The sequence below is a fragment of the Zootoca vivipara genome, chromosome Z1 (assembly GCF_965207765.1).
Source record: "Zootoca vivipara chromosome Z1, rZooViv2.hap1.1, whole genome shotgun sequence".
Lineage (NCBI taxonomy): Eukaryota > Metazoa > Chordata > Lepidosauria > Squamata > Lacertidae > Zootoca > Zootoca vivipara.
Window position 1 is genome coordinate 33,614,230 of NC_142583.1, and position 14,969 is coordinate 33,629,198.

Below are 14,969 nucleotides of genomic sequence, written 5' to 3' on the forward strand. Positions count from 1 at the left end.
TAAAATTTAAAGTGCAGCCTCATTTCAAGTAGGCCATAAATCCAAGCCATGAGGGAGAAAAACACAGGGGTCAGGCTGAGTCCAGCCCAAAGGCCAGGCGGAACAGCTCTGTCTTGCAGGCCCTGCGGAAAGATGACAAATCCCGCAGGGCCCTGGTCTCCTGGGAAAGAGCGTTCCACCAGGTTGGGGCCAGTACTGAAAAGGCCCTGGCTCTAGTAGAGGCCAATCTAGCCATCTTATGACTCGGGATCTCCAGAATATTATTATTTGTGGACCTTAAGGTCCTCCGCGGGGCATACCAGGAGAGGCGGTCCCGTAGGTACGAGGGTCCCAAGTTGCATAATTATCTATGTATTTCTAATAGTATAACCAAATCAGTAATTTTTGATATAATTGTAAAAACTACTCTGAAAATTTATTATTCCAAAAATAAAACCTTCATCTGGTTGTAAATATTAAGATTATACCAGCAAGAATGAGTCTTTCTCATTGGAAGCTGCCCAGAGTGACTGGGGAAACCCAGCCAGATGGGTGGCATATAAATAAATTATTATTTCTGTAAAAATGATTTAAATCAAGTCTTACTGACTAGTAATTTGAATCAAATCCAAATTGCTTTTGTATCATGTATTTGTATCACGTCATTCATTCATTCCCTTTTTTTAAAAAAACAAAAACATTTTTATTCGATTTTCCAATTCAAAATTATATTTTAAAAATTCATATACAGAGATTCCGCCAAATGTCAGGCCTTCTTCCAACTGCCGTGGGACTGACTCCAGGTACAAATGATGAGGCTGCTGAACAGACTGTGGTTGGGGGCATTGATTAGGTATTTTTGTACAGGGAGTGTAATTGTTGCTGTTATTGATATTAATTTTTGTAGCTTTATTCTGTACCTTTATTATGATTTATGTGGAAATTGTTCAGTTTGGTTGTGTACTTTTTGATGTTTTATTTATCCTTTATGACTACTTCTGCTGTATTTTGAATTGTGCATTTCTTTTCATGGCGTAAGCCACCTGCAGCATGGCTATAACTGGAAAGGTGGCATGCAAATAAAATGATGTATGTATGTTTACACTGGCCACTCACAGAAATCCTCTCAAGGTCAAATTTTAATTAAATGGTACAATTCTGTATCTTGGCTTTATCAGCATGTGTGTGTGTGTGTGTGTGTCATATGGTATAATGCTTCTCCATTTATTTATTTTTTAATCAGTTCACATAGAAAATTGCTGTGTCAGGAAGAAGACTAGCTTTCAACTACTGTATTTCCCTGGCACCCACTTTTCTATTTACAGGGATTTCCATTATTACTAAGGAGCACTCAGACATCTGAACCCCCACCTGAAAGAGTACTGCTCAGATACAGTTTTATTGAGAATGGGGTCTAAGTGGCTTTGCAAATCTGTTAACATTAAATTGGAGGAAAGAAAGGAGCACCAAGCTGAGAAAAGGCAACAAAAGGGTTGAAGGCTGCATTCTTCTAGAGTTGGTTTTAAAACAAACATGATGCCAAGGAGCATCATTTAGTGAACATTAGCATACCTGTCGTTATATAAGGCCATGGCTTTACAAGTCTTGGTGAAATGTAACTGTATAAGATTTGTTGGTGTCACTATACTAGCTCAGGACAGCCTCTAGTAGTGGCGCAGAGACTAGCAAGCAAAGCTGCACACGCAGTTCTCTCCCATATAGCAAAGTCTAAGAAAACATCCAAGACAGCACAAAACAATACGGAGATCATTAACATTATATTTATTTATATTCCAGCTTCATACAAACTGGATAGAAGCATAAACATAGTACATTTCTACCATTTTCAACAAAAATATATAACCAATATGTACAATTATTGTATTAAAAATACAAAAGGGATACAGACTCCACCAATGTCTTTCTAAAAGACATACAGGTACAAGTAGTATCAAAAGTATGAGGAAATCACCAGTTAGTTGTACATTCTGCACTTGACATCACAGAGTGAACTGAGATTAGCAGTCCTATGGTCTACAATTACTTAATGCCTATATAACATTTGTGCAACTTGTGATACAGCTAGGTTTGTTCTGTCTTGCTATATGCACATGTGGTCCATACCCTATATAATGAAACTGGCAAATGCATATTACATGTAAAATTACAAATGTGTAATTGACAATGTGATATATGGGCAAATAAGACAAAAGCCATGAATACAGGAGAAAGAGAATAATTAAATAAAGCACTGAAATAATTCAATACAGTGAAAAAACACTGCAATTTGATCTTTAGAAGTTGAAGTTATTTACGTTTATCTACTGATCAATATGATCAGCTGAGTTCAATGAAAAAAAATTCCAAGACCAGCAGTTCCTCACATATGAGTACTGCTCAGATTGGCAGCCTTCACTTTTCCGGAGTCTGTGCAAAACCAACACAAAAAACAGAAAGTAGGGGGTGTCATTTCATTTCAGTCACTCAAGGATTAATAGCAGCTGTGAGCATGTGATTGCTACCCGATTGGCCTTCTCCTATACATGCAGTGTTCCATAAAAGTAATCCACAGTTGTGATTATTTTTGCACTGCTAAGGCTGGTTGATCTTCAGAGATTGCTCCTCTTTATATAAAGGTTGTATCACTTCCTAATGCAAAGCCAATAAAAAAGCCTATTACATCACTATTAAGGGTTGGCATTAGTTGCAGTGTCCTGCATTGCCTTAACTGTTGTATTATCCTCATAATTTGTGTGTGACAACTGTTAGTGTATTACAAGGATGAAAAAAAGGAAAAATATTTGGAGTAAAAGATGGAATTGCCATTTGTCAAAGTGCGACAAATGTTTTTATTCACCATTCTGTATTCCTCAAGGCACAGGAAAGGGATGCAAAATGGATTTGCATCTATTAAAATGCAAGACTAATTGCCCTGCATCATTATAGATGCAAATTAGCAATACCAGCAATTCCAAAACTGATCAACTGTGCTCCGAGTGTGGAACACTAAAAATGAAGGTTGAAGGTCAATGAAAGGCCGAATCCTCCCTATAGACCACCCTTACTTATACTATAGCATTTTTTTAAACCGCTTCTTAAAAAGTACAAAATAATACTGAAATTATGCAGGTGTAACTCCCTCCCTCCCCCCAATACAACATTTATAGTAGCAACAAAGGCATTGTAAACAAGCAAACAAGCACTATGTACTTGAAGGAATTCAACATGTTTCTCTTGGTAGGGTAAAGGCCAAATGTAGCTTGTCAACTAGTTGATTTCATTATCCCAACAAGGTGAAGTGCACGGATTGTGATCAGTGGTGGGGCATGACCCGGTGATGCCTGGGGAGGGTGGGAGCGTGCCGCCGTGGGGTGGGGTATGCTGCCGGAATGACTGCATCCTTCTCAGCCGTCCTTCCTCGGATCTTAATCACAATCAGGCGTAGCATGAGGGGTGATGGGGGGCGTCGCCCCAGGTGCAATCTTGTGAGGGGGGTGCTGGGTGCCAGAGCTGCTGCATCCTTCTCAGCTGGAGGGCAATAACTTCACAGTATTTCACATGCAAGGGAGAGATGTGGTGGCTTCATGCACCAGCCCCACACTGCTTTTGTGGGGATTGTGGGACCTGTAGGGCGCTCAAGCTACTGCGTCCCCCTCAGCCACCCTTTGGCTGGAGGGCGCCCAGAAGAGATGTGGCAGCTTGGGCACCATGCAAAAGCAGTGAGAGGCCACAAAAGCAGTGTGGAGCCGGCGCATGGAGCCGCCACATCTCTCCCTTGCATGTGAAATACTGTGAAGAAATTGCCCTGGCACTTTTCAAACTGTGTTGCTTGAAATGCACAGTGCAACGTTTTCCCCAGCTACCGCTGTTGCTGTCTTCCACATCACAGTATATTCATATTACAGCTGTATGAGAGGACTAAAAAATTCTAAATAGGCCACGGCTTTACAACCGAGAGCTTGACTACCCTACGTTCTCCTACAAATGGACCTTGAGCTTGTTTGGAGGTTCTAGCAGGGGAGCGCAGCTATCGTATACCCTTGACCGAAGAACGGTACACTCCTATCTGGGAAGGTCGTCCTCTTCCACCGAGCGCGCAGCTTCGGGAGGGACGCACATGGAGCGGTGAGGGAGGAAGGGGACACCCGCCTAGCTAGCCAGATCAGCCGAATCAACCCTGGCGATCAATGGGGTGACAGATGTCGCAGCCAGATCACCCTCACCGATACCACTGAACCATCCAGAAATACATGTCAGCATTTTTCTTAGTTGGGAATCAACGTGTACTTCCAACATCTACACATCACAATGAATAACTGACTGCACTTCCCCAATGCCTGGAAGCATTTAAAACCTTCCTCTAATCTTAATCACAATTACAGGCGTAGCCTGAGAGGTGCTGGGGGGGAGGACATTGCCCCACGTGCAGTCTTAGGAGGGGGGGGGATAGGATGCCAGAGCTGCTGAATCCTTCAGTTGGAGAGACGCGGCAGCTCTGTGTGCTGGCCCCACACTGCTTTTGAGGGCAGCACCGGACCTGCAGGGTGCCCAAGCCACCACATCTCTTCTGGATGCCCTTTAGCTGGAGGGTGGCTGAGGGGAACACTGAGGGTCCCATGTTGCCTGCAAAAGCGGCGCAGGGCCAGCGCATAAAGCTGCCACATCCCTTTTGCTGAGAAGGAAGCAGCAGCTCCAGTGCCCTCTGTGCTCCCCCCTGAAGCCCCCCCCCACTATACCTCTGAATGTGATTAAGATCTGAGGAAGGTTTTAAAAAAATGCTTCCAGGCATTTGAGAAGTGCAGTCAGTTATTCATTGTGATGTGTAGATGTTGGAAGTTAGAATGATACTGTGATGTGGCAGACAGCAACAGTGGTAGCTGGGAAACCACTGCAATGTGCATTTCAAGCAACACAGTTTGAAAAGAGCCAGGGCAATTTCTTCACAGTATTTCACATGCAAGGGAAGAAGAGTGCTGGAGGAAGGGGGAGAAGCCCCATGCTGCTTTAAGGCAGGGAAGGAGGCAAACAGGTCCACCATCCTTTAGAGTTCCAAGGCTCCTATACTAGGGGCGTCGTCTTGTGCTCTCCTTTAAGTTGGCTCACGCAGGATCCAGAAAGCCCCAGTTCTTAGACGGCAGAGACTTGCTCATCTTCTGCAAACACAACAGGATAGGAGGTAAATACATTTCAAGGTATTTAGAACTAAAATAGCCAATGTATTTATATGTTAGGCTTGTTCACTTGTAACACTAAACCCATAGTGTAGCAGGCACATTCATTCACCATGCCCTCTCCTGTGCAGCCAGGATCAGGACTTTGGAAAAGAAGGTAAAAACCAAAGTATGTTTTGAAACAAGCCAGCTTCATAGCCCATGGTTTTAAAGTTGGTCTGTTTAGAACAGGGCAGGCAAATCTGTGGCACACTGACTAATCTTGACCCACAAGGCCATTTCCCACGCCCCACTTGTCCATCAGCTAGTATCACTGAGTGAAATCAGCTGCTTATTACAAGGGCAAAGTACCTCCCTCTGTTATCTGCTTCAGCAGCATGTTCACCTGGTGAGCAGAGAGTTATAGGATCTGGCTGGTAACAGGCATACTCAGCCAAAGCCCTGCAGTACACTTTAATTTCACTGGTTGGGCTGTTTGCAAAATGGCTTTCAAATATTCCTTCATGGTGCTTTGAAGTCCCAAAAGTGCAGGCTTCAAAGCACAATGCTACCTGATGCCCCTATGACATCAGGTGATTGACAAGTGGACAGCACTTCTCACATGTCAAATTACACCCTCCAGAGGTGGGGAGATAAGGATTTGGTCTACCAGGCAGAAAAATGTCCCCATCCCACTTTAGCCTTCTTAGGCTGTCCAGCAAAAGCCTTTGTTTGAGTTTGTGTACATAGCGCTAAACCACAAGTTTACTTTTGCATGTGAACCAGCTCACTGTGTTTACATCTCTCAAGTAAATTCTGAACCTTATGTTTCTTTCACCATGGTTCTTCCATTTACCCTTTAGATTAAAATACCATTTGGCTGCTTTGCCACCTCCACTTTAATTTTACCAAATCACAGTTTTTCTTCTGCTAATTAACATTCAACTTAGTAAAGTTCTAATGTATACACCTTTGCTACAAACATTACATGGCCCTGCACTTGACTTAATATTAAATTACAATCCTAAGAGCATTAATGTGCTGCAGAGGAAGTGCAAACTTTACAGTTTTTTAGTCTACAAAGTATTTGAAAATCTCTTGGATTTTACACCAAAAAGAAGAATTCTGCCCATGGAAAATCCTCCCTCTCAGAACCAAGATATACACCACATAAAAACAATCAATAAATGGTTGTATGAGCTGCCAGCACTTCCGTCATAGGAACAAGAAACAAAGCCAGGAACACTTCTGAGCTCAGAGCTGGATAAAAGTGCATGCCCTCTCCTCCACCTGTATAAACTGTTCTGGATGCAAAAGCACTTATGTGGAAACGAACCCTTAACTTATTATTTTCAAAATGTGATAAGATGTTTACCATCCTCCTCTGTGGAAAACCCTTGAGACTGATAGTGAACCAGATGTGGGTCTGACTCATTTGGTTTGTGCCACTGAGGTTTGCCCACAGGCCTGCTAGATGGAGGACCTTGCGGTTGCTGCTGTGAAGCTGAAGTCCCAGGAGCTTCACTTGACCGTGCCACCATCCTAGACCTCTGAAGTGCCACGTTGTAATCCGGAGGTTTTCGGGCTGGGTGGGAAACTCCTTCAGCAAAGTCAGCAATAGGTATTCCTACATAACCAGGCGGGGTTGGTGGTGGTTCACGATAGCGGCCCTCTTTTCGAGCTGCAGTAAAATAGTGCATCATCAGCAATGATAATCATTTACATATATTTGTTACAACTATTATCTATGCCTGTACTTAGTTCTATTATGTCATAATCCTGGTAGCTCTGATGTTCTTCCAAGGGAGTTGAACAACTTGGCATTAAAAACAAAACCACAGTATGGGCATGAGGCAGCCCCAAAGTAAAGGCATTTACATTTCACTGAGTCCAAATAGGAGTTGAGCACATTCTTAAAACTCTCCCATTCAAATCAATGGAATCTAAAAGTGCTTAATTCTGGCTGGATTATACAGGCACATCCATACCAAATACCTATACACCTACATATTAATTTTTTTACATATTATGCAATTAAAAACATAGACATAAGCAAAGCCACAAAGAAAAAGAACAAGTGAAATAGAAGATAACTAATACAAAACCTAAGCCAATTATAGAAAGCAGCTTGTGATAACACTTAAATTATGTATATAGGGCATGGTGACATCTTGAAAAAGAATCTCAAACTTAGATTTGTAAAGAACACAGTTGATAAAAAGATACTGTGAAGCATAGACAATATATGACTGTGCTTTCATCTTCTAGCAAAAAAGAGAAATAGCACTAACCCACTTCACATATTGAAGTATATACAGTTCTCACTTGAGGTGATATTTTGACAAGATTCATGTTTTGCCTAATTCTCTCAGCATAGTTAAATAAAATAAAAAAGTATTTATAGTTCAAATAATAAAGCACATATATTGTGCTCAGGTTAGGAGTTCTGTACTCCTTCCTTATGCATCATTATTAATATACTTTTAAATGCCTATATTGCCTTTCCAAAAAGAAGTTATCCAAGATGGTTCACAAAACAACATAAAGAATAAATACATGAATTAGCTGTAATAAGTGAGAAGGAATCTTAAAATCCAGAAAGTAAAATATTTAAGAAAAGCCAAAGAAATGTGCTCCCTATTATATTGACTGGAGAGGGGGAGCATGGCAAAAATACTCAACGACTTAAGAGTGAGGGCAGGAAGATCATTATGTGATGATGTAATAATGTAGCCCAGGGATGTGAATTTTAGGAGAAGGGGCTAAATGCAGTCTTTTGGACCACTCTAGTCAACCCTTAGCCACACACCTCACTGGTTCTGCTCCATACCTATCCTCTGAATGCCTTTGCCTGGTTGGAATATGAACTTTAACTGTGATCATGTTTCTTGCTTGCCAAAATGGAGGATGGAGAGAAATCTCTCTGTCTGCATCTGCATGCATACATGTTTGTATGTGTAAAAATGAAGTAGCCACTGTCGTTGATTACTGAATCATTTTGGTTTGTGCATATAGCTGATGAGTGCTTGAAACGTCAGAGAGAAAGAATAGTGTGAAGTCAAGGGATTATCCATGAAGAATATATCCCAGGGACCACCAGTCTGTTTAGCCAGTGTCAGGGGAACATTTCCCCTTTTCCATATTTCTGTTGAAGGTTGTGGGGTTCCCCTTGTTCACTCTACACACCAGAATCTGTGACATATGCAAACTGGCAGAAAAAACTGTGCTGTCAGGAAAGAAACACAGGAAACAGCCTGCATTTCCTAAGGCAGGTTATTTGCCCATCCAGTTCAGTTTTATTGCTAACTGGCATCAGCTCTCTAGGGTTTCATACAGGACACTTTTGTCAGCCCAGAAGATGCCGACAACTGAACCTGGACCTTTTGCATGCAATGCAGTGCTCCACTCCAGATCTACAGCCCTTTCCCATTTATATCCTGAAATCCTATAGCAAGATTTATTCAAATCCTTTCATCTCCTGCTCTCTAACACCAACATCTTCACATTTTTATATCCCTAGACAAGTTTAAATCTGCATTCGTGATTAAGGCATAGAAGAAAATTGTGCTAAACAACAAATTGCAGTTGTTCCTGATGGAGGTATAGGGCAGAGCACACTAGAGCTATACTATTGACATACACACAGAGAGAAAACTGTACCCCCATATTATAAGACATTAGCCTAAGCATATTAACAAACTAGAAAGGAAAAGAAAACCAGAGTTTATGTTAATGACTGAAATGTGGGCAGTTCTGAGGCAAGATAAAAAAAAATATATTTAACTAAAAAATAACAATGGAATATCTGTAGAAGGAAGCATCACTTCAGCACAAAAGGCTTTACTGAAAAAGCAAAACATAAGTTAAGACTATGAGCTGGCTTTATGTTTTGCTTAAAAAAAGATTAAAGAAAAATATTTGTAAAATAAATTCATATTTATAGCAAATATGTAGGATACTTTGTGGTAGACAAAGGTAAACTTACCAATAAGACCCTTTGTATTACTTGTTGACACAGCTATATGAGCTGGCATGGGAACTGGCTTTGAATCCTCTGCTGTCATAGATGTTATGCTACTGGTTTCAGCTTCAATTGACACATCCTTCCCACCCCTCCGTTTTATGGTACCTGTATCACCTTCAGAGTCCTCTCCCCAGTAGCCTGTGGAGGATGCCCAGCTTGCTCTGGACTGTGCTTGATCAAGGCCCTCCCTACCTTGACTCTGCCTGCCATACTTTGTGCCATGATCGGAGAACATCATCGGGTCCATGTGGCTGCCTGAGGCCCACAGTCCTGCCCCATCGCCTGAACTATCGAAATGAGCATGTCCAAAAGGAAGAATCTCCCAACTTCGCTGGTGCTGTATTGTCTGTATATTGTCATGGGAACCACTTGAACAAGAAGTCCAGCTGCCACGGCCACTATCCGCTGCATCAAGTGATGCTCGGTCTCCCTGATCCTGTGACAGCTCCTCAGTGCTAGGAGAAGAAAGCATGGTTGCCCCAGCATACAAGCCTCTGTTCTCTGACAGTGGTGGGTAGTAGCTAGAAGAACACAGGAACAAAATAATTAATAGGCATAAAGCAACAATGTTGCCACTAGCAATTAGAATATCAAACAGCAGTAACAATTTGCACAAAGCATTTTGTTCAATTTGTAGTACAGATCAGTTAACTCTGTGCTCAAATTCACATCCTTCAATAGCTGCCAAATATACATCTAATGAAATTATTGTGATACTTTGTGCACCAGCTGAACACTAGATCAGAAGTATCACTGGGTGTTCTTCAAAGAGAATTGTGGATCTGGTAAGAGTATTAGGAGCATGCATCTTCCCCATCCTTTCCCTATTATCTCTTGGAGATGCAGATATATCATCTAATACCTATCAAAATAATTGGGGAAAATATTTAGGACATTAGTCACTAAACACTATCTAGAACTGGATATGATCAAATGTCCATCAACAAAAATTCAGTGCAAATTTAACTGAAACTTTCTACAAGTTCATTTTTCATTGGTGCTTAGAGGTCTCTTGGTGTCTTAAATAGTGAATTCAGCCCTTTAATATTTAGTGAAAGAATTTGCATTATATTCATTCTCTGGTAGTTTAAACACAACCTTTCCCAAATATTGATTCCTTAATTTTGAGAATTATATAAATATAGTCCCCAGCAGTAACATTTTCTAGATTTCCAATTTAACGAACTAATTTGCACTTTCACCTCCTCTCTCCTTTTCCCTTATTGACAACAATTTACTTTTCTTTGTTCTTCTTGATGCAGTGCTTCTCTAGTCCCACTTGCTGATTCAAGTTGTATTTATTAGCTTCATTATTCTGTTTTTATATTTGATAAGTTTGTTTGTCCTTTCCAGTATCTAAACTAAATATTCCTTCCATCTGTTATTTCCTTTGATTACCTAATGTTTTAGCCACAGTTTCTTATTCAACAAGACAAGTAGTTTAAATGAGGTCCCCCATTGATATTTTGTTAATTTTTGCCCAAGCAGTAGTGTGAGAAACTTGAATTCCATGATTTTACTTGAAATATCTGGGTGCATATCAGCTAGGATTTTAAACAGATTTCCAATTAAAATAAATGTCTCTCCTGTCCTGTAAGTTGCCAATTCTTTTAAACTGATAAATGTAACCGAGATTTCTCTCAAGCATTCACTAAACACTCACTCAAAAACTTGGGACCATTCTATTTTAAGATCCTATTCTAAAAGACGCCTCAGTCTAAGCTGATCAAAGTTTGTCCAAATGTATATAATTACACAAGCGTTCTTTTAAGAAGACTACTAGGTTTCCCCTCTCCATTCCTTCTGGAAGACCCTTACATTTTAAGTAAATAACAGGATATTTGGGGAAGATCGAGCCAAGAAAGCATTATGTATTATGGGACACAGGTTTGCAGTGTTTTGGTTTTCCTTTAAAGGCAGAGTCACTCAAGTGATGCCTTGTAACAGAATACATGATCCTAAAATACATGATCCTAAAAAGTATCTACAGCTCTAGAGTAGGCTTTTAATAAATGTAATTACAGAGATATGTACTACCTACCCTATGCTGTACTGATCTGGTTCAATTATGGCTCTTCGGTCAATCCTGCCCACTCCAAGATTAGTCTCCACAATGCTGACTGAGTGCCTCTGTCTCCTGTCATCATGTAGTGATACTGGCATGGAGTCAAATGAAGAATTGCTGACAATGCTAGATCTGGAAGAAATTTCACTGTGACCAGAGTCTGAAAAGTTATCCACGGTACCACTGGGAGCCAGAGTATAACCTGCACAGGGAAGAGTGATTACAACCATTTTCATCATAAACTTTTCAGAATTAGTATAAATATTCAAATTATGCAGCCCCTGTACCAAAATTACTTTTAAAATTGTTGTTGTTTAAAATCTGAGGACAAATAATTTATAAGGGGGTGTTTATAATATCATCTTATTTTTAAGATAGAGAATCTGGGGGGAGAAAACATTAACAGATGATATTTTAAAGATTAAAAAAATTTACTTGCAGTTTCAATATCTAACTAACATGATTCAAATGGGCTCCACACTGTATGCCTTTGCCATCCATTGGGATAGAATCTGAATAGAGAAAACCAACAGTATCCCTGGACAAAGCCCACAGCAATCCAATTATACCGGTAGGAATCTAATTCTGCTTAAAGCGAAATAAATGGGGTGGTGCTGCCACACATATGAATAATAGTAAACATGCTTGGTTCCACAGCCAGGATTGATGCATATGGGAAACACAAATATGGTCTCATTTGTAGAGGAAGCTTCATCATAATTCCAAAATAAAATACTTTGCATGAAGATTTTTATTCTACCCAAATTGTCTTCGTGATACCCTTATACATTTCTACCCATCCTTGATACTATGGAAGACTGCACACATGAATGGTTTCAGCAAATAGGGGTGAACAACTAATATTCAACAACATTATAGTTCTTGGCACTTGGATATGGGGATCGTTAGGCTACTTTAACTCCTTCCCCAACTGCATCTGAGAAGGCAGGAACATAGGAAGTGGGTTGTGCTGAGTTAGGCTGCGGGTTCATTTAGCTCAGTATGCCTGCACTCAGTATTGACTTGCATCAGGATTTCTGACAGAAAATGCTTTGGCTTGCATACTTAGAATGTGACAACTTTGTGCTTTTAGGAAATGTCTGCCCATGCTAAATCACAACTGACTACTATTTGGCATCTTAACTAGGTTTAAACAGTTATCACTAACAATTACGAGAGAGGAGAGCTTGTGAGAGGTGAGGAGTATTTAGACCCTGGCATACTTTTCCTTGGAGAGCTCTGTGGCGAGGTGGGAGGAGAAGATAACTGTGAAGATGCATTTGAAATTGTGTCCTCTGCTTGTTTCTTATGACGATCCAAGCTTCCCTCTTCAGAGAGTGAAAGAATTTTCTTTAAAGCTTGTGGAGAGTTTATGCCTTAAATAAAGAAGAAGTAACACATCTGATATAAAAGCATGCACTTTTTCTTGCATATTCTAATGAGGCCATTCCATGGACCACTGATACTACCATTACTATGATATTTTATCCCACCCTTCTTTTGCAGAACTGAGGACAGTGTACATTACACACCCACATTTATTATCACAACCCCCTTGTAAGGTTATGCTGGGAGAGTATGCTTAATGGGGATTTAAATCTAAGTCACTCCAGCCACTACACACCAACATACAATTTATTCTGAGAAAATTATATGCAATTAATAAAAACAAATTTAAACATAACAATTCAGCCCAAGTAAAATGTAAATTAGACTCATGTTTCTGTTTTACATTCACTTGGAAATGTGGTTGGTTCTTAGTTCTCAGCCATTCATGGAAAAACATTGACTACTAGAGCTAGCATCTCAGGTTATCCCCTCCCTCAGGCTTGCAACTGAGACAGAAACCTGCAGCTTAAACATGTCTGAAGTGCCATTAAATTTAGAAGATAAATGGCTACTTCACTGATTCCATGGTGTTATATATATAATCCATGTCTTCAAAGTAAGTATAAATGAAAAATAGAGTTAAAGAAAATACAGCAGTACCTCTGATTAAGAACGTACAGTGGAACCTCGGTTTACGAACACAATTGGTTCCAGAAGTCTGTTCATAAACCGAAGTGTTCGTAAACCGAAGTGAACTTTCCCATTGAAAGTAATGGGAAGTTGATTCATCCGTTCTAGACGAGGAAAAACACCCCCTAGAACGGATTAACCGCTTTGCTCCGATGCCTTCGCGGAGGCCGGGGAGCGTTTCCGCGACTGTGCTGCAGCCGCGAAAGCGGTCCCCGGCCTCCGCAAAGGCATCGGAGCAAAGCCCGAGCCTCCGGAAGGCATCGGAGCCGGGACTTCGCTCCGATGCCTTTGCGGAGGCCGGGGACCGCTTTCGCGGCTCCGGCTCCGATGCCTTCCGGAGGCTCCGATGCCTTCCGGAGGCCGGGGAGCGTTTCCGCGACTGGGCTGTGCAGCCGCGAAAGCAGTCCCCGGCTACCGGAAGCCGGGGACCGCTTTCGCAGCTGCAGAGCCCAGTCGCGGAAACGCTCCCCGGCCTCCGCAAAGGCATCGGAGCGAAGCCCAGCCTCCCCGAAGGTATCCGACGCTCCGATGCCTTTGGGGAGGTTTGGCCTTTGCTCCGATGCCTTCGGGGAGGCTGGGCCTTCGCTGCGGGCCTCCAGGAGGCATCGGAGCGAAGGCCCGGCCTCCCCGAAGGCATCGGACGCTCAGTAGACCTCCGGCACCTCCGGGTTAGGATAGTTCGTAAACCGAAAGTTCGTAAACCGAGGTGTTCGTAAACCGAGGTACCACTGTAATTCATTCCGGAGGTCCGTTCTTAACCTGAAACTGTTCTTAAACTGAAGCATCACTTTAGCTAATGGGGCCTCCTGTTGCCGCCACGCTGCCAGAGCACGATTTCTGTTCTCATCCTGAAGCAAAGTTCTTAACCTGAGGTACTATTTCTGGGTTAGCGGAGTTTGTAACCTGAAGCGTTTGTAACCAGAAGCGTTTGTAACCCGAGGTACCACTGTATAGACTCACAGACATTGATCACTAGACCAGGAACCATGGTTAAAATTGGACAGGTGTAAAAATGTGCAGTGGATGTCATCCACCTCAGAGTGTTGTCAAGATGAGGTTTGCATTAGCAGGCCCCAACATAGGAAGAAGAGGAAGATTGGTGGGGACTAGAGTCAGAGGTGGGGGTGAGGGTCTCTCTAACAACTGTCAGCTCCCTTAGCACACTACAGTTCCCAGGATTCTATGGGGGAGGAATGAATTTAAGTGGGATTATACTGTGTTAAAGGAAAACTACAGATGAGACTTTCGTGTGATCTCTAACACTGATTCCATTTCCAGAACACAACAGTAATAACAATGTAGTAGAACCTGTGTTTCCCCACCTTTGTTTGCAGTTGCTCAAGATGCATACCTGTCAATTGTGAAAATACAATCCTGAAACATGAACTTCAGCTAGTAATTTGAAAATGTTTTTTTAATGCTCTTGAGAATTTGTTTAACTATTTTTAACATAAAATTGTTTTTCTACTGAACAGAACAATCCGCAATACTTACCAAAGGGTGGAAGGTCTTTGACTGGTACTTTCTTACGAGAGGGATAAAGTGATACAGCAGGGACCTGCAGTGCTTGGTTTGCTTTGTGCTGCTGTTGCTGTTGCACTTTCTGCTGGATCCCTGACCTATGTGCGACTGGCGATGTTTCAGGTTTTCCGGACCGTTTTTCCCCTGGAGTCTTGGGTACTTTAAATGAAAAAGCAGAATTAAGATTACAGTTAAGACTACCTCAAGAGTA

The 14,969-nt window shown here is 41.5% G+C and overlaps 1 protein-coding gene across 6 annotated transcripts in view; it reads right to left on the reverse strand.

Moving 5' to 3' along the window:
- Window positions 1–1,738: 1,738 nt before the first annotated feature.
- The window catches only part of RAPGEF2 (Rap guanine nucleotide exchange factor 2), a 170,239-nt gene continuing 157,008 nt past the window's right edge, over window positions 1,739–14,969 (reverse strand). For 4 of the 6 annotated variants that reach the window (XM_035111548.3, XM_035111549.3, XM_035111547.3 and 1 more), the window contains 6 exons: window positions 14,732–14,917; window positions 12,442–12,594; window positions 11,195–11,420; window positions 9,115–9,674; window positions 6,505–6,810; window positions 1,739–5,132 (listed from right to left, as the gene is read on the reverse strand). In XM_035111548.3, coding sequence (XP_034967439.2) covers window positions 5,107–5,132; window positions 6,505–6,810; window positions 9,115–9,674; window positions 11,195–11,420; window positions 12,442–12,594; window positions 14,732–14,917 — 1,457 coding nt within the window. In that variant the 3' untranslated portion in view covers window positions 1,739–5,106. The remainder of the gene's footprint in view (window positions 5,133–6,504; window positions 6,811–9,114; window positions 9,675–11,194; window positions 11,421–12,441; window positions 12,595–14,731; window positions 14,918–14,969) is intronic. The other 2 variants (XM_035111550.3, XM_088661068.1) reach the window with 2 other exon arrangements.